The 18785-nt window shown below is 38.3% G+C and overlaps 1 protein-coding gene across 1 annotated transcript; it reads left to right on the plus strand.

Moving 5' to 3' along the window:
• Positions 1–11935: 11935 nt before the first annotated feature.
• On the plus strand, positions 11936–14633 carry nppal (natriuretic peptide A-like). The gene is made up of 3 exons (XM_084720086.1): positions 11936–12072; positions 12752–13064; positions 14370–14633. Exons 1-2 carry the CDS (start codon positions 11989–11991, stop codon positions 13061–13063), a joined length of 396 nt encoding a protein of 131 aa, XP_084576212.1. The 5' UTR covers positions 11936–11988; the 3' UTR covers position 13064; positions 14370–14633.
• The last annotated feature ends 4152 nt before the right edge of the window (positions 14634–18785 follow it).

Here is an 18785-nt window from a genome sequence, read left to right on the forward strand (position 1 = left end):
GACAGGTTCCATTCAGAACAGGCCTCACCATGGTCAACCAAAGAAGATGAGTGCACGTGCTCAGCGTCATATCCAGAAGTTGTCTTTGGAAAATAGACATATGAGTGCTGCCTTCATTGCTGCAGAGATTGAAGGGGTGGGGGGTCAGGCTATCAGTGCTCAGACCATACGCCGCTCACTGCATCATATTGGTCTGCATGGCTTTTGTCCCAGAAGGAAGCCTCTTCTAAAGATGATGCACATGAAAGCCCACAAACAGTTTGTTAAAGACAAGCAGACTAAGGACACGGATTACTGGAACCATGTCCTGTGGTCTGATGAGACCAAGATAAATTTATTTGATTCAGATGGTGTCCGGCATGTGTGGCGGCAACCAGGTACAGAGTACAAAGACAAGTGTGTCTTGCCTACAGTCAAGCATGGTGGTGGGAGTGTCATGGTCTGGGGCTGCATGAGTGCTGCCGGCACTGGGGAGCTACAGTTCATTGAGGGAAACATGAATGCCAACGTGTACTGTGACATACTGAAGCAGAGCATGATCCCCTCCCTTCGGAAACTGGGCCGCAGGGCAGTATTCCAACATGTTAATGACCCCAAACACACCTCCAAGACGACCACTGCCTTGCTAAAGAAGCTGAGAGTAAAGGTGATGGACTGGCCAAACATGTCTCCAGACCTAAACTCTATTTATCATCTGTGGGACATCCTCAAACGGAAGGTGGAGGAACGCAAGGTCTCTAACATCCACCAGCCCCGTGATGTCATCATGGAGGAGTGGAAGAGGATTCCAGTAAAAACCTGTGAAGCTCTGGTGAACTCCACGCCCAAAAGGGTTAAGGCAGTGCTAGAAAATAATGGTTGCCACACAAAATATTGACACTTTGGGCACAATTTGGACAATTTCACCTAGGGGTGTACTCACTTGTGTTGCCAACGGTTTAGACATTAATGGCTGTGTGTTGAGTTATTTTGAGGGGACAGTAAGTTTACACTGTTATACAAGCTGACTACTTTACATTGTATGAAAGTGTCATTTCTTCAGTGTTGTCCCATGAAAAGATATAATTAAATATTTGCAGAAATGTGAGGGGCGTACTCACTTTTGTGATATTGTAGTAGTGTACAGTAGTGGCATCAGCCATTTTCTATGGGGTGGTCTGCTGGGGGAGCAGCATCTCGATGGCTGACAGGAAGAGACTCAACAAACTGATCAAGAAGGCCAGCTCTGTACTGGGATGCCCCCTAGACTCAGTGGAGGTGGTGGGTGAGAGGAGGATGATAGCTAAACTGCTATCTATGATCAAGAACAACTCCCAACCCCTGCAGGACACTTTAACAGCACTGGAGAGCTCCTTCAGCAATAGACTCCTTCACCCAAAGTGTGTGAAGGAACGTTATCGCAGGTCCTTCCTCCCTGCAGCTGTCAGACTTTACAACCAGCAGTGCTCACAGTAGACCACACACACACCGAGTCTTATAAACTGACTGCACTATAATGTACTTCAACTGTGTGTTCCTATGTACAATATCAATACTCCAACCAGGTGTATTATCATCCAGTGTGCAATATCTGTACCAAAATTCCTAACTCAATGTGCAATATCCATAATCCCCCTGTGCCATGGTGTAAATTTGTAAATAATGTATATTTGCTGTTACCATTTCCTATGTTATATATTTTCCCAGTTATATTTCCCTGTTTATATTGCTTGCTGCTATTTATTGTCTCTTTTTGCTGTTGATTTTACTATTTTTGCTATACACTTTGCTGCTGTAACACTGAAAATCTCCCCACTGTGGGACTAACAATAATAAAGGAATATCTTATCTTATCTTATCTTATATATATATATATATATATATATATATATATATATATATATATATATATATATATGTATATATGTATAATGATTGAAAATAATTGTTAGTTGTAGCCCTAAGAACACTATATAAGGCTAAACAATTTCACCTTATTTGTCATTGATGTAATCCAAAAGTATCAGAAAGTAATTAAGCTACATAGCTTTAATACTGTGATACTTGGATTACAACACTGACTACATTTTTTAACCCTCCCAACCCTGATTATATGGCACTGTGGTTAGCACTGTTTGACTGCTGTCTGCTGTGTGTGTGTGTAGGTTTAAGTGAAGTGATTGCTCTAAATTGAGGTGTGGATGTGCGTGTGAATGTGTCCCTTTGTGTTTTGGCACAGACAGACTGTCAGAGGTTGATGGATTCTCTGATATTAAATGGAAGTAAAAAAGACATAAAGAGGGAGAGAGGAAGGTATGCTACAGCACAGACCACATGTCAAGAGTCCTGTCAGTTCAACAATGACCTTTCCAAATGTCACCTCAGTATGAGCTCCCTCATTAACTCTGCACATTCCTCTGATCCTTTCCTACAACTAATAAATGCTCCTGATACAAAAAAATGATTAGGCCTATACCTGTGATAGGTGCAACTGAGAAATAACCACAAGCCTGTAATGTTTCAAACATTTCATCTCTGTCTTATTGTTTATAGAGGCAAGGTTTGGGCTGCTATTTTTGGCACAGTTGTCAATGATTACCTGCAGGTGGAAATGAGCAAGCTGTGGTCTGGAGGAGGGTCAGAAATAAATAAATAAATAAAAGTCAGAGTGGAAAACAAAATAAAGACCTGTGAACTGACTAGTTTTTAATTACAAAATTCAACACACATGAAAATCATTAGTTAATAATATACAATCAGCAATCTACATTATCCCCTCTACAAAAGAGAAGAGGCCCTTGAACACATCCCAGGGGCACTCCGTGAAACAGTTCTTCAGTTCAACCACAAGCTAATGAGTGACACATATGACACTGTGAGTGGGTAAAAGGTAAACTTTTCAGTGAAACTCTTAATGTTTCATTGAACAGCGGAGTGACGTTGTTCTGGAGCAGCCAGCTGAGGGCAGACAGCGGAGGATTCTTCCAGCAGCATGTTGGTGATAAACTAATCTGTTAAGAGGAGGAAGTGCTGCAGCAGTGTTGACAGGATGGCATCCATGACTGACTGACTGTCTCTCTGTCCCATCATTTATCAGGTGCCACATTCCCTGTGTACACCACACAGCACCGGACACTGGCTTCAAATAGTGTCAGAAAATGTGTCAGAACCATGATAGAGTTATTGCTTTCCCTGGTGCATGTTAGCAGTGTGTCACAGTTTGTCTGCCTCAGGTGATGCTGCTGGTGAAACATTACTATAAGCTTGCCCTTTTCTCAGACCAGCTCATACAAACACACTGATATAACTGAGTCATCATTGGCTGATGTAATGGTAGGAAAGGATACTGTAGTGGCAAAGTAAACTTTGATCTCCAGTAAGAAAACCACTTATCAATCATTAAATTATTAACAGATTCTCTTTGATTCTTGTTATGTTTCAAGAACCTCAATTCATAACTCATGCCCTTGTCATGCTGATGATACCCAGCTCTTCCTGTCATTCCCCCCGGAAAACCACGCAGTCTTCAGACAGCTGATATCTCGACATGGATAAAAGTATGTCACCTTCAACTCAACCTCTCTAAGACTGAGCTCCTTGTCATCCCAGCCAGTCTCTGCATACAACAAGAAATCAGTATCCAACTCGTATCCACCCAGCTCACACCTACAAGGTCAACCTGAAACTTGGGCATCATGTTTGATGACCAACTAACCTTCAAGGTCCACGTGGCCTGGATTGTTTGGTCATGCCATTTTCCCCTGTGCAATATCAGGAAGATGAGACCTTACCTATCTGAGCATGCAGCACAACTCCTGGTTCAGGCTCTCATAAAATCTTGCATTGACTACTGCAGGCCTCACCACACGTGTGTCCAAAACTCCACAGATGATCCAGAATGTGGCAGCATATCTGGCTTTCAATCAGCCATAAACAGCACGTCACTCTGCTGTTCAGGTCTCTCCACTGACTCCCAGTCACTGCCTGCAGCCCACAAAACCCTGACACTCGCCTACAAAACAACAAGTAAAACTGCCCCCACTAGCTGAACTCCCTCATCCAGACCCAAAGTCACTAGCTTGACTCTTCCAGTTTGTGGCTCTCCAACGGTGGAACGAGCTACTAAACCATGTTCAGCTCTTTCCTGAACACATATATATGTAAAATCCAAAACATCTTAGGCACTCTATGCTCACTGCCACCAGCACTGCCTGTAGGCACCTACATCCTATCAGACTTGATCTTTGCTTCATGACACTTCAACAGTCATGTTGTTCTCTCCTGAATAGATCCTTACTTGTGTTGTATCAGCTCTCAGATTTATGTCACTTGGGATAAAAGCGTCTGCTAAATGAAACTGTAAGATATAAGATGATCCTCCTTGTAATGTGCCATGTTTTCTTTCATAAAGAGAAGATTTAATAAAAAGATCTAACTGTATTGTCTAGGAGAAAATAAAAGCAGGTGACTAGGTTTAGACTACCTAATCCTCCTGTTGCTGTTTACTGACAAGCTTGTTTCTTGGGTAAAATTAGACAATGATCATATTTGTGGCTAATACAGTATACATAATTATTTTAAATGAAATACAGAAAGTACCTTGATTTGTTGACTAAGCAGCAATGATTCTTTTTTTTTTGTTTATCCAGCATCACAAAGCATCACATATGTTTGACACAACTGCATTGGCAAATATGTCCAGCAGTTGCACGGCAGCACAAGCAGTAAGTTAATCATATTTCCAGCAGCGTGATGAATGCAACTCCATTTTTAACTTTTAGCTCTGTTTTTGGTTTCCACAATACTTCTTTAAATTGGCAGTCTAGGTTGACATCTTAGCTGAAGATGAATCCATGATGCGACAGATTACTGTTTGCCTTTACACAGATGACTGATTGATCATAAAAGCACTCATGTTAATACTCATGTCAGTAACAAACTAATATCTAACCAGGATTTCATGATTTAAAATCTTAATTTTCTGTAAATTGTCAAAGCATTCTGATATTTACTTTAATGACTCAAAGCGCATATTAGAACACATTAACAAGACTGAATACATGAGGAAATTAAATGAATTAAATGTGTCAGACAGCTGCTCCAGGATTGTACAGGAGGGAAATGCTGTAGGTGGCGCGCAACCTATGACGTAGCACAGAGATGTTAAGGCTTAACATGTTGTTCATTGCAGCATTCTCTGAAATGCTAGAAGGTGCACAGACAAAATATTCAAGAGGAACGTCATTATCCGACATGGCTGCTACTGCTGACCAAAGCTTGTCGTTGCTGAGAACAAGCAACTACATGTAACAGATAAAAAGCTTTATATTTTTATTACGATTAATTGGCTCCAAAGGTACCTAAAACAGAGTGAACAATGAACTTAAAGTGAAAGTGCTGTGTTTGCACACCTGTCGATCCAAAATAAAAATGAAGCAGCCGTCTGTTTTATTCCATTCATTCTGGTACATGAACCCTGCTGTTTAACTGCTTTTCCCTGTATGGTAATCCTAATTAAATTCCCAAAATACACAGTCCCTCACGTAAATCAAAAACATTTTAATGTTTCAAATGAAACAATCCTGTCGGCATATTTGTCATTCATAAATAAGTCCTGTTGATCTCTCACTCTGGATCAAAACATATAATTACAGTTAATATGAACAGCCAGTAAAATCAAGTGACAATATTGCTGTGGGTTTAAAGGAATTTGTAATTGATATAAATTGCATTTATAATAATTTAGATGATATGTTTATGGTTTGGACAGCCTGGAAATATTTTTGTGTAGATAACTTGAAAATGTTTTAATTTAAAAGGCTGTAGGATCTATTTCATTATAATAATGATTTTTAATGTACAGTATATCATAAATGTTTTGTTATCTAACTTGTTTGAACACATGCAATTTTAGCACTCTCTACTGTGTAAAAGAGTGCAGACATCTGTATTTTTTTCTGTAGCTGAAATGTAATGTCCAATCACTTTACAATGGTCTCAATATATGGTGTTTGTACATGTGACCCTGCTCGTCCAGACTTCTTCCATGTTGAAATGAGAGGCACAGCTCATGCCGAGGCCAGCATGTTACAAAAATTCAGAGGCTCACGACCAAGTCACATGACACCCTCTGGAGCTCTCGTGCCCGAACCAACACAGGATGTCATATTGTCATTTTGTTGTGCACTGGGTGCACTATGGCGAGCATAAATCCAGCTTTAGACACAAACTCAAAGTTTGCCAGCAGGTTACCTTCAAAGAGTCTCAGGTTTAACAAACTCGGTTTTCATTAAACCTGCTTTCTGAAACAGGGCCCTGGTTATAATAATAATAATAATAATAATAATGATAATGATGATGATGATGATGATGATGATGATGATGATGATACAGCCCAAACCCGACCTAAGCCCATGAAATATGTTAGAAATGTGGGCCAACCTGACCCAAACCTATCAGGTCCTGTTGGGACAGATCAATGGCTATGCTCTATGGTGGCGTGACTGTGCTCATTTGTTGGGATGGCTGCTATTCCTGCTGAATTACAAACACAATAAATGATTTCCAAAATATAAAAACACTTGTAGGGGTTTATGGCTGTCATAATTGATGACTGGTTACATTTTAACCAGTGTAGCAGTCCACTGGTTAACAGGACAGCTGGTGAGAGAGGGACAGACATGCTTAGCAGTGATCTCAATCACCCAATTCAACTATGACACCTACAGGAAAAATCTGCAGCATCTGAATGACATGCCCTTTGGCCTGACAGCTTCAGCTTTCTTTCACTGGTCAAAGACCATATTTACCTTTTCTCTTCACGTCATCTTCAGTTACTATTGTTTATATTTTCTCATAAATTGTTAACTTTTTAAGGAACACAAGGTGACAAAGAATCCTCACTCCTGTTTGCTTTGACCTTGCATGCAATTGCTTCATTTTTCGCATTGTCATTATTTTGCTTTACTGCGTTTGATCAATGTGTAGGCTACAAACTCTGATGTATTCAGGTCAGTGATGCTCTTGAAGATGCAAAATCCTGTTTTTGTCTATAGTAATAGACTATAATCTGAGGCAGTGGCTTTCAAACTTTTCATGGCTGAGTGCCAATTTAGTGAGGCAGCGTATGATTTAACAGTAAAGTCCTTGCACACCATATTCACCTGCTTGCAGATGATGCAGATCACTCTGTCCTGAGGTCTGATGAAGTAAGAGTTGATCCATTTTTCTTTAAACCTCTTTTTTCCTCAACACAGCACTTTTTTCTGTGGTTGCTTTTCCATCCTTTGAACTGCCGAGTTGTCCACATTATCCACACTATTTCTTTCCCACAAAAAGCCATCCATATCACTGTGCAAAAGGAAGTATGCATCTACTCGTGAAACAGAGGCTTGTGCTCAGTGTAGGATATAAATTAGGGATGTTCCTGGCGACTAATTTGCCTGTCAATTAAATGCAAAATTTAATTTAGATTAGTCAACTAGTCTAACAGTAAGAAAACATTCATAAAGCATATAGCATCATATCATCATCATATAGCATTCATAGAGCAATATTGAGCACAATTTATTAATTGATCATGTTAAACAATGTCTGGAAAAGTGCCATGTGAATTTAGAGCCATTTGAAGCCGTTAATCACAGTCTACAATTGACAAATCATATGTCATATGACACTTTGTGCTGTGCAGTAAAAGCAAGGCATGTTAACCTACAAAACATTTTCAGACTGAAGAGAATCACAGTGTTGGTGGGTAAACAATCCTGATTTGAAATTAGCTGCCAGCCTGACACACAATGTGGCTAACTTAGCAGTGCTAGCAGCAGCAGCTGCTCTGCTTGCAGGTTAAAGTCCGTGTCTGTGCTGAATGTGGTCACATGTTGCTCCTGTCGAGAAATGATATGCCAGTTTATTCTGTCACAGTCTATATTCATCCTTATTTCTATTTCCTAGATTAAAACACTGCCAAACTACAATGGTTTTATGAGCTGTCAGCTGTCATGAGGGCATACACACTTACAGCGTACGGTGAGACTGGCTGCTGCCTAATGGGGCTGCAGCCCTGACTAGTGGTGGGTGGCTGCATATCATCATAGAGGCAACAGTTAACTAGAACTGAGCATGAATAAAATATTGATAAACAGTTTAACCAATTAGTATTTCTGGTGCCGACTAGCGAGGGCCATGATATTTAATTGTGTAGTCGACTAATCACACACATCCCTAATATAAATGGTGTCCACCTTGAATTAGCTGTAACCTCTCATCCATGAGTAGATGCACACTTGTGTTGTATGTGGTGATACATGTGTAGTTTGATAGAAAGAAAATAGTTCCCACATGAAACTATTCACAACAAAGTGTGTGAATTATTTTGAGTTTTTCGAAAAGCCAAAGTGAATATAAATTATCTTACAGAGAACATGAATGTCTGAACCAAATTACATGGCATTTAAAGTGGAAGTCTAGACTCAGACCATCAGTGTCTACACAAAATCATGTCAGTGACAGTGACATGTAGTATTTGCTGAGATCTTTTAGTGTGGACCAAAGTACTCTTCCACTAATTAACAGTGTGGCTAAAAAATGCAGACATTCTATAAATGTAATAAACATTCTTGTTAAAGGAATGATAGTTTTGTCAAGCTCGTGGTCATTTCAGTAGGGCTAGCCCCTGGGAACCACTGCTGTGTTGTCTGACATACAGTACTGACGTCAGTTTGGACGCCTCTTATTTCAGAGCTCCTCACCTCAGTTAAGCAAGCTCCATCGTTTAGATGATGAGGTGTCCATGTTCTAATTAAGGCCTCTAATGGAGGGGAACCGGTGTGAGGGTGGATTGTACATTCGTCATCTGAGCGACAGCTAAGAGGTTGACATGTCAGCTAATCTTACCCAACTGCCTCAGGAGCGAAAACCAGCATACTGCATGGCTCAGTCCTTCTGAAGCTATAGAGACCTACAGGCAATTACAACCAGGGTTTGAATCACACTGTGGCTTGTACACATGTCACATGCACATGCGTCCAAGTGTATGGCAGCGTGGACCAGAAGGCTACTGTTTTAAAAAGAAATGTATTAATCAGAGCAAAAAACAAGAAACAAAATCACAAAATCAGTGGAGGACACAGGCAATGTTTTTCTGCTTTTCATACACATCCCTTAAGGAATCACAGCCTACATCATCATCTGAGCTTTGTGAATGCAAAGAGTTCTTGAGCGACATTTGTTTTTACATGGAAGGACTTTCATGTTGCATTTCACATTGCATTTCATCATCATATCATTTATTTCAGGAACCTGATGTTTTATGTTTTAAAGCTCCCTCCAAATTTCCCAAAGTAGGATTTCAGGGGAGCCCATGTTCTTTTCAGACTCCAAATCTAATCGGGGGGTGGTGGGGGGTTATAGGCTAAATACTGGGAGGCACAAACTGCCACCGGAGAACTTAATCTGTCGCTCAGTTGTGCATTTTTGGGTTAAATCCCCTCCAAATGACAGCTGAACCTAATGGGTCTTTCTTATGTGGAGAACTGCACACCTGTGGTCCAAAAATCCATTTCTCAGGGTGGAGAAAGAGTTGTCACACACACATTGCTGTGGAGGATCTAAATGCTCCAAACCTACTTGAGTATCCCCATTTTATTGTACTTCATATTTCTATTCCACTACATTTCAAATGGCTTTTACAGTGTGGTATTTATACTTTCTTTCTTGTTCACTGCTCATCTGACTCTAAACCAAAAGAAAAAAATAAAAGGCTCATGTTATGATCTGATGGCATTTTTGGCAACAACAACAAAGAAACATATGTGGTAAGCAATCCAGACCATCACTGGCTACAAAAGCAGGAGCACCCCATCATGCCATCATGTGTGAGGCCATGTTGCAGGATGGGCTTAAATATTTTATGCATACTTTGATCTCCTTAACAAAGTGTGATTTGTAAAGTCCACAGTCTGCAAAAGATACAGAAGAATCCACTGCTATCCTGTCAGAAGAGCAGCTTCTTACCTCAGGGCAACAGATTCATCTGCCACAAAATGTATATGTTAATTTTAGGACTTATTATTTATTTAGCTATTAACTGTATATTTTTTGTTTTTCTGAGTAGCATAAAGAGATCTACAACTAGCATCTTGTTATACAACCATTATACAAATCATGTTTTTGCCTGTCAGTATCTCCTATCAATATCACATCTGTCTCTGTGTAACAGGACTGACAGACTGAATAAGCAGAGCTCAGATTCTTTCCATAAAAAACATGTGGAACACTCACTGCTGTCCTGAGGCTTGAGTCAATTTCATATGATAGCTCTCCAGTGGAGAAGCTGGCGAAATGTCAATTAGTTGCCATCCACCTCCACACTGTGCTCAGCTTCACAAGGTCCAGGGCTAATCGCTCATCATTTACCCCTGGTACCTGTCTGCTTTGTGGCTAATTTTCACCACCTCCAATGAGTCCCACCTCTGGACTTTGCAGGTGTGCATAGCAACCCCTTTGGGATATTTGTAAGGCATGAGATACAGAAAAATGACAATGACAGCTGGATAGGTTTTCACTTTCGTGTTTCATTACAGACCAACAATGAATACATGTTTTATTTAACTATAGCCAATCCCCTTGAAGCAACTTTTGGACACAGTTAAGGGATACTGAAAACCCTAAAGAGGTGATTTGATAATAAATTGTCATGAAATTTAAGTAGAACAAATTTAATTCTGTTTGGAAATTGTAACGTATTCTGAAGTAACTCTAAAGATTAATGATGTTAAAACTGAGAAACCTAATTCTTACGGAGAGACATTAGACCATTGGCTCCCTAAATGGGGTCCAGGCCGCCCTTAGGTGGACACCAAAAATCCCAGGGGGGTCGCAGGGCTTTGTCTGGTTGCCAAAATTAGATTTACACGTGTTAACTAAAATACGATGGCAACTAACGATTATTTTCATAGTTGATTAATCTGTTGATAATCTTCTTGATTAATTAATTGATAATTATTTGTTATAAAATGTGAAAAATGTCCATCACTGTTTCCCAAAGTCCAAGATTACATCTTTAAATGTCTTGTTTTAGTCCCAACCCAAATATATTCAGTTTACTGTCAAAGAGGAGTAAAGAAATTGAAAGATATTTACTTTTAAGAAGCTGAAATTAGAAACTTGGGACTCTATTTCATAAAAAAATTCCTACTCAAACCATTTAATCAATTATCAAAACAGTTGCCGATTAATTTCATATTCGATTAAGAATTAATTTATCTTTTCTGCTCTAAGCTAAAATGACATTTTATAGTCTATATGGAAAAGTTTTTAAAAAGAGTTTTTGACCTTGATAATGAATGATTATTATTCTTCTGGTTGATATGTATATATATATACATATATATATGTATATATATGTATATATATATATACATATATATATGTATATAACACCAAGTGCCACTGCAGCAGTGGCAGCACTGCAAGATGGCGGAACACACAAAGCTGTCACTGGAGTGACGTCAGTCTGTACATGAAATAGGACAGTTTCAAACCCAAACATGCAGTGAATTTAACAATAACGTTTATACATTTCAGATTCACAATTCAGTTTGGATTAACAGCTGCAGTTAAAGTCACTTTAAAAGAGGAACTTTCTAAGGTGATAGCAGGTCTCAGGTATATAAAGCACAGATTCATGTTGTGTTGTTTGTTAAATGCAGAGGGGCATTATAGAGAACAAAGTCATTACTCCAGACACAACTGATGAACTCAGTGAGCGCAGTCTTCAGTCTCCTTGCCCAACAGTTTCAGGAGTTTGAACGTGCGAACACTTCCAGTCCTCGTTTTCAAGTGAGCCTGTACTCCCACGTGTGCTTCCATTAGTCACAGCTCGTTAATTTTCCCAGCCCGGCCTTGTGACGGAATGGGTCTTTATAAAAGCGGCACCTGAGCGCGAGACAGAGGAGCAGGGAGCACGAGCTGGTCCTGCTGGGGAAGAATCAGAAACTACGAAAGAAAATGAACCCACATATCTCCGTCTGCTGTTTCTCTCTGCTTCTACTGCTTCACCTCACAGGAGCCAAACCTGTCTCTGATCTGCAGGTGAGTTTACCTCCACCTTCAACTGCTGAGTCACTCATGCACACATTTGAAGTTAATACAATGGACTACCCTTATAAATGACCTATAAATGGGTTATAATTAATTTATTAATTATGTTATGGATTATCAGTATACCACGTTTATCTATACTGTTTTGCTTCAAATCTCATTACTGACATTTGTTTTCTCCATCAGCAGCATTTCTACCCAGCAGCTTCATCACAGATTTGTTCATAAGCTGCTGCATTTAACCACCAACAGCAGATCTTAACAGTCAAAAAGTTTCATTTAGCATCAAATTAACATGTCAGATGACCAGATTCATACACTGAGGCTTTGGTAATGTCGTTTACCTTGATATTTTCAGAATGCACCGTTTTATACTTTACATTAAGGCTGCCAGTTGCAAATGGGAGTAAATCATTAGTGAGATTGGTTGGAAGTGGTGAATTTTGCAAAATGGTGAACCCCCACGGATGTATGAAAACTGTGTTATAACTTGTTTAATTGTTTATTAATGGTGTGTAACCTAATTATTGAGCTAATTATAAACCATTTACACATCGCTGAACCTCACTGGCCAGTGTTCTGTCTCTGAGGTGGATGTTTTGGGTGAAATGTAGCAGTCTGTGTTGATGATGATGATGATGATGATGATGATGGTATTTTTTATCCTCAGAGTTTGAAGCAGCTTTTGGAGGAGGAGATGAACACGGCGCCGTATTACTCCTCTGAGGAGGAGGTGGAGGCGGAGGGGAGAGATGGAACCACAGACAAGTCGGTGTTCGGAGCTCCGGAGCAGCACCCATGGGACTCCCCCGACCCCAGCAACTCCGCCCTGATGGCTAAAGACAACCCGCTCGCTCGTCTCCTCAAAGACCTCGTGAGGACGTCCAAGCGCTCGTGGAGCCGGTACAAGAAGGGCGGGCTGAGGAGCTGCTTCGGTGTCCGGTTAGAGAGGATCGGCTCCTTCAGCGGGCTGGGCTGCTGAGGTAGGAGCGGACACATGGAGTCCTAAATAAATACAAATGCTTATTTCTAATCATTTCAACATAGAAAAAAAAAAAAGAAAAACCCAAAACGTTTCTCCGTCTTTTTTTTCATATTTCATGTAGCATCTACAGTAATTTTAATCCTGAAGGTGCAGAAAAATGTGAGAGAATGTTAGATGGATGAATATTTATTTTTATTCTCATGACATACAGGAAATGTGTTACAGTAGGCTACTGTGTGAAATGCGTTGTTGCAGAATAAAATTAACAAAATTCACTTCAGAATGTGATGCCAGAAAATATATGAGAACATATGAGGGGTTACATTTTAAAACTTACTATATAATCATAGTAATTGTACGTGATAGATCTCTAGATAGATAGATAGATAGATAGATAGATAGATAGATAGATGCACTGATCCCAAATTGGGAAATTCTTGTGTTACAGCAGTAGGTTATTCAGATATTGCACAGAAACAGTAAACACACTATAATACATTTAGACATTAACAGACGGAAATATATATATATATAAAATAAAACATAGCATGAAAATAATTTAAAACAGTTCATTACAAATAGCAGAAAAAAATCTTAGAATACCCCATAGATAATAAGATAAATATCTATTAAATACATACATTACAAAGATACTAAAATATGAAAATTTTACATTATTGACATTAGACACATGCAAAGTTGAAGAGTTTTTTGTTTTTATTTGTTATTTTATTAAAAATTCAATGAAGTAGCATGGTTGAATGCACATGTGCAAAATAACCATCAAAATGTATTAAAAAACAAAAGAGTGGAGTTAATGATAATAATTTAATATAATACATTAATACATAATAATAAGTATAAATAACTAAAAAGTTTCTGACCATAATGGAAATCGTCTTTTATTACATTCAGATGAAACATAATGCAGCAACATGTCCAAAGTATAAAGAAATAACTTGATGATAACTTTAACAAGGACCCAAAAATAAAAAATATACAGTAGATGAGACAAAAATTATTCACATCGGATCCATGAATACTTTTAGTGATGAATTAGAATCCATTCTAATTAACTGCACTGACATAAAAACACATTTTCCTCTTCATTTCTAAAGAGAAATTGAACTTTATTGTAGCTCCTCCTTCACACTGAGAAGAACATTTATCTCAGGAGTCACTGAGCAGCTGCACTGCAGCAGCTGGAGTCTGAATGGCTCATGGCTCAGCTGCTGCAGTTATGTCATGATATTAAAATGCAACAAAGTTAATCTGTAGTGATGTGTTTTTGTGGTATCAACAGGGGTGGATGGCTCTGGGTTTTCCCATCTACACATCAGTGTGAGCAGAACCAACAGCGGAGCTCCTCTCACTCACAAAGCTTTGACTGACACTTTAAAGGGCGGTTTCTTCACTCTCTTCTGTCCATGGTTCTCATGCAGAACTGTGATGTCCTGTTAAACAATAAATTATTGTAAATGTATTTATTATTTATTATTTTCTTGTTGGATTAAGTAGCATTGCCTTGTAATAGATTGTATTGTAGTAAAATAACTATTTTGCATAATAGCTGAGTCTGATTGAATTTGTTTGATTTGGGGCACAATTCAAAGCAGCTTACTCATTTTCAGAGGGACCATTGTCATGCAATATGTTTCTTGTAGGATTAATTTAAATCACATCCAAACAGTTTCACATACAACCCTGATTCCAAAAACAGTTGGAACATTGTGTAAAACATAAATAAAAATAGAATGCAAAGGTTTACAAATCCTTATTGACGTATATCTGATTGAAAGACAAGATATTCAGTGTTCACACTGATAAACTTTATTGTTTTTTGTAAATATCCTCTCATTTTGAATGTGATGCCTGCAACACGTTCCAAAGAAGTTGGGACAGGGTCATATTTACCACTGTGTTTCATTACATTTTCTTTTAACAACATGTATCATGATTGGGTATTAAAGGGGCTTCCTCAAAAGGCTCAGTGGTTCACAAGCATGGAGGAGGTGACGTTCACCACGTTGTGAAAAACTGCAAATAGTCCAACAGGTTAAGAACAAATTAACAACATCCAGAAATGCAGCAGGGCCTGAGCTCATCTGAAATGAACTGATGCAAAGTAGAAAAGTGTGTTGTGGTCTGATGAGTCCACATTTCACATTGTTTTCTGTAGGATTGCTGCTGGCCATTTGGGTGCCCTAAGCGCAATTGCTTTGTGGTGTAATTATCATGTTTGTCTGTGTGAAATGAAAATAATGAAAATATTTCACTAAATTTAAATGTAAAATTATTTTTTAGTTCAAATATTTTAAATCTAGTTACCACTAGTTGCCTAGTCTGCTGCTTTGAATGCATACAATGCCTGACAGCTGAAAGAATTGAAACATATAGTACAAAAAAACATAAGTAACCTTATTAGATATTACACCAGTAATGTGATTACTTTGAGGTGTACTTTTATTTGTTCAGTGTTACAGTTGCTCCCAACCAAGGGGGAGGTGGTAATACACTGACTTCTTGGATGACATCTAATATTACTTATTTGTCTTTATTGGTGGAAATATATCAAATATATAATTAATGATTGCACATATTATGTTTTTTATATTCAAAGATGACTAGTGTTTTCAAGTAGTCTGTGAGTTCTAAAGTTAATAATAGAGGTGCCGCCTCTCAAAAATGATGACTTTGTATCTCAAAATAATTATTTTGTTTCCCATTTTAAGATACTATGTCAATATTTTATCAGTCAATCATTATTTTATATTGTAAGTCAAGTTGCTCACTATAATGACTCACAGGATCTTCTTTTCTCCGTGACCTTGGCGGAAATGGGCTTCTATAGAATACAGACATGTCAGAGACGAGTGTATAATGCAGCTCTCTGTCTGTTTTGCACTGCTAACAGTCTGCAGTGTAGCTCACACACTTCACTGATACACCACAGAATTATATAGAAACATCAGGCTTCAGTATTGAAGAAAGTATGTTGGTGGTTGCTGGTTTTCAGAAATCAAAAATGTATTTCACTTTTGGGGAGAGGAAGAGTAAGAGGAAAAGGACCATCCAGATTGTTACCAGCACTAACTTCAGCCTCTGTGATGGTATGGGGGTGTGTTGATGCCCATGGCATCATGGGTACCTGTGACATCTCCGAAGGCCACATTAATGCTGAAAGCTACATACAGGTCTTCGTCATCTTTTTCAAGAATGTCACTGCTTATCCATTAATATCATGCGATTTCAGCAAAACAATGGCAAGACACATTGTGCATGTTTTAGTTCCAACAGTGTGGCTTTGTAGTAAAAGAGTTCAGGTACTCAACTGACCTGCCCGCACTCCAGACCTGTCTCCCATTTAAAATGTGTGGTGCATTACGAAGTGCAAAAAACAACAACTGAGACTGCAGATGGTTGAGAATTTGAAGTTTGAGAAATAATTTCATTTTCAAAAGTTCAGCAATTAGTGTCCTCAGTTCCCAAACACTGTTAAAAGGTCATGTATCACAGTGGTAAACTGCCCCATCCCAACTTTTTGGGAACATGTTGGAATTTGTAATGTATATTTACTAAAAACATCTTTGTCATTTTGAACATTAAATATTTTGTCTTTGTACCAGGATGGGCAATTATTGCTAATGGACATATGAGAAATTGATCAGTCTTTATGGGCCAGACACAAATGCTATAAGCTCCTAATAATGGCCAGGTCTCTAATAATGGAACAGTCAGTTGTTTTATATAAGACACTTCTACTGTTGGTCACTGTCTGATGGTTTGTTGGCTAATATTTTGTTGGCAATGACCAAAATTTTATGTTTTACAGTGTAGCATGCATACTGCATACAGGTTGCAACAATAATAGCAGCTAGTAGAGTAGAAGAAGAAGAACATGTGGATAAAGTTACAGTTTAGTATAAAAGATTTAGTTCATTATCATTACAAATGAACACAGCACTAAGCCCTTTAAAAATAAAACTCTGGTAAGAAGAATGCTATCTTTCATAGATTTTGAATTTGTGGTATTTCCATGACGGCCTGTAGGCCACATGAAATCTTTTGGTGCGCTGCATTTTGCCCAGGTCTACTTTGTATTCAGTTGAATGTAGGTTGAAAAAGATCAGCAAATCATTGCATTCTGTTTTTATTTACAGCATCCCGACTATTTTGGAATTGGGGCTGTAATTTATCCATGAACAGTTTATGGTTCAGCTCAGTTTCACGTCAATGTTTGTTTTTTATAAAGACTGTAATTTTACTCATACTTAAGTATACATTACACTATGTAATCTACCTAGTTACTTTTAAAATCAATGGAAAATGGATGGAAAAACAACAAACTAATTAAAAAGAGCATGACCATTGAGGGGAACAGAGGAACTGGGAGTCATTTTGACTTAAGATTTAAAGAAACAGTAACACCCTAGACAGAATGCTGCTATTGATAATGTATTAAACATCAGTGGTTAGAATGTAACTAATAATCAGAGTCATTTTGAGAATAATACTTTGTACTTTTAGTTAAGTATTTTAGTTTTATTTGTAGTTGAGTAACATTTCAGTCATGTAACAGTACTATTACTTGAGTGCAGATTGTTAAGAGCATGCTGACTTTTGTTAACATGCTGAACATCCATGCAATTCATTCTCACAATTTTCAGCCAAACATGAATAAACGCATATGGACTGACTGTTCCAAGCATTCATCACAAAGTTTAAACTTCAATGAAACAAAGAAAAAAATAATACAGCTCTTCTAAATAAAGTACAGAGTGATGTCACAGATGTGTTTGTGAGTCTACTCTTTTTGTCCAGGTACAATAGTTTCTCTGATCAGAAATTGTGATATTTAAATGCACAATATGTAAATTCTGCTGCAAGGGTCTCTGACATCAAAGCAGTAACAAGAGACATAGCTCTATGACATCTGAAGTAGTGTGGGATCATGGGAGTTGTCTTCACTGTTAAACAACGACCATTAAATGTGACTTGATTCAGGCAGAAGTCATGTTCATGACTGAGGTAATGTATTAAAGCAATATCACATGAGAGGAAGTGCTGTTGTTCTAAATATCAGCATGGGCTGTGAGCTGGTTGTAGAAGATAATCACAGCAATGCTGATTATTCAGTACAACCTCTATGGTATATGATATTGCTTTAACACAACAGTTTTACAAGAGCCATTTATTAGTTAGCAGTAATAAATGACCATAATTTCTTTTTTGAATTTAATTTAATTTATAATTTTGACTCCACCAACACAAATAGTTCTGTAACTGGATTGAAACTGGACTATTGCCAAGCAAAACAAAAGCTACTTTGTGGAGGTCAACACATTACTGCAGTAGAGTTCTCCTTCAGTTGTGTAGATGGATCCATAAAACTGCCTTCAGACGACAGTAGCTCATAAAGGAAAAGAAAGCAAAACCCCCATCTTCATGCCTCACCATGACTCAAAAAACAATCTCCCTCCAAACTATCTGGAAAGGAATGCAGCAAATGAAGCTCAAGATGATTTTGCATTTGGATTTAAAACTTGAAACTTTTTAACAAAGTAGAAGACTCAGTATCTATGGCAAGTTTCAGAGCTTGAGCAGAGAGTTGGCTGTAATGAGGATGATGTGCAGGACCTAATCCAACGTGTCAGACTACTCTAAAAGGATGAGTCCTACCTGAAAGAAAGAGCTCCAACCTACACTTCATCTCTATCCC

The sequence above is a fragment of the Lutjanus erythropterus genome, chromosome 6, assembly GCF_056507025.1.
Source record: "Lutjanus erythropterus isolate fLutEry1 chromosome 6, fLutEry1.hap2, whole genome shotgun sequence".
Taxonomy (NCBI): domain Eukaryota; kingdom Metazoa; phylum Chordata; class Actinopteri; order Lutjaniformes; family Lutjanidae; genus Lutjanus; species Lutjanus erythropterus.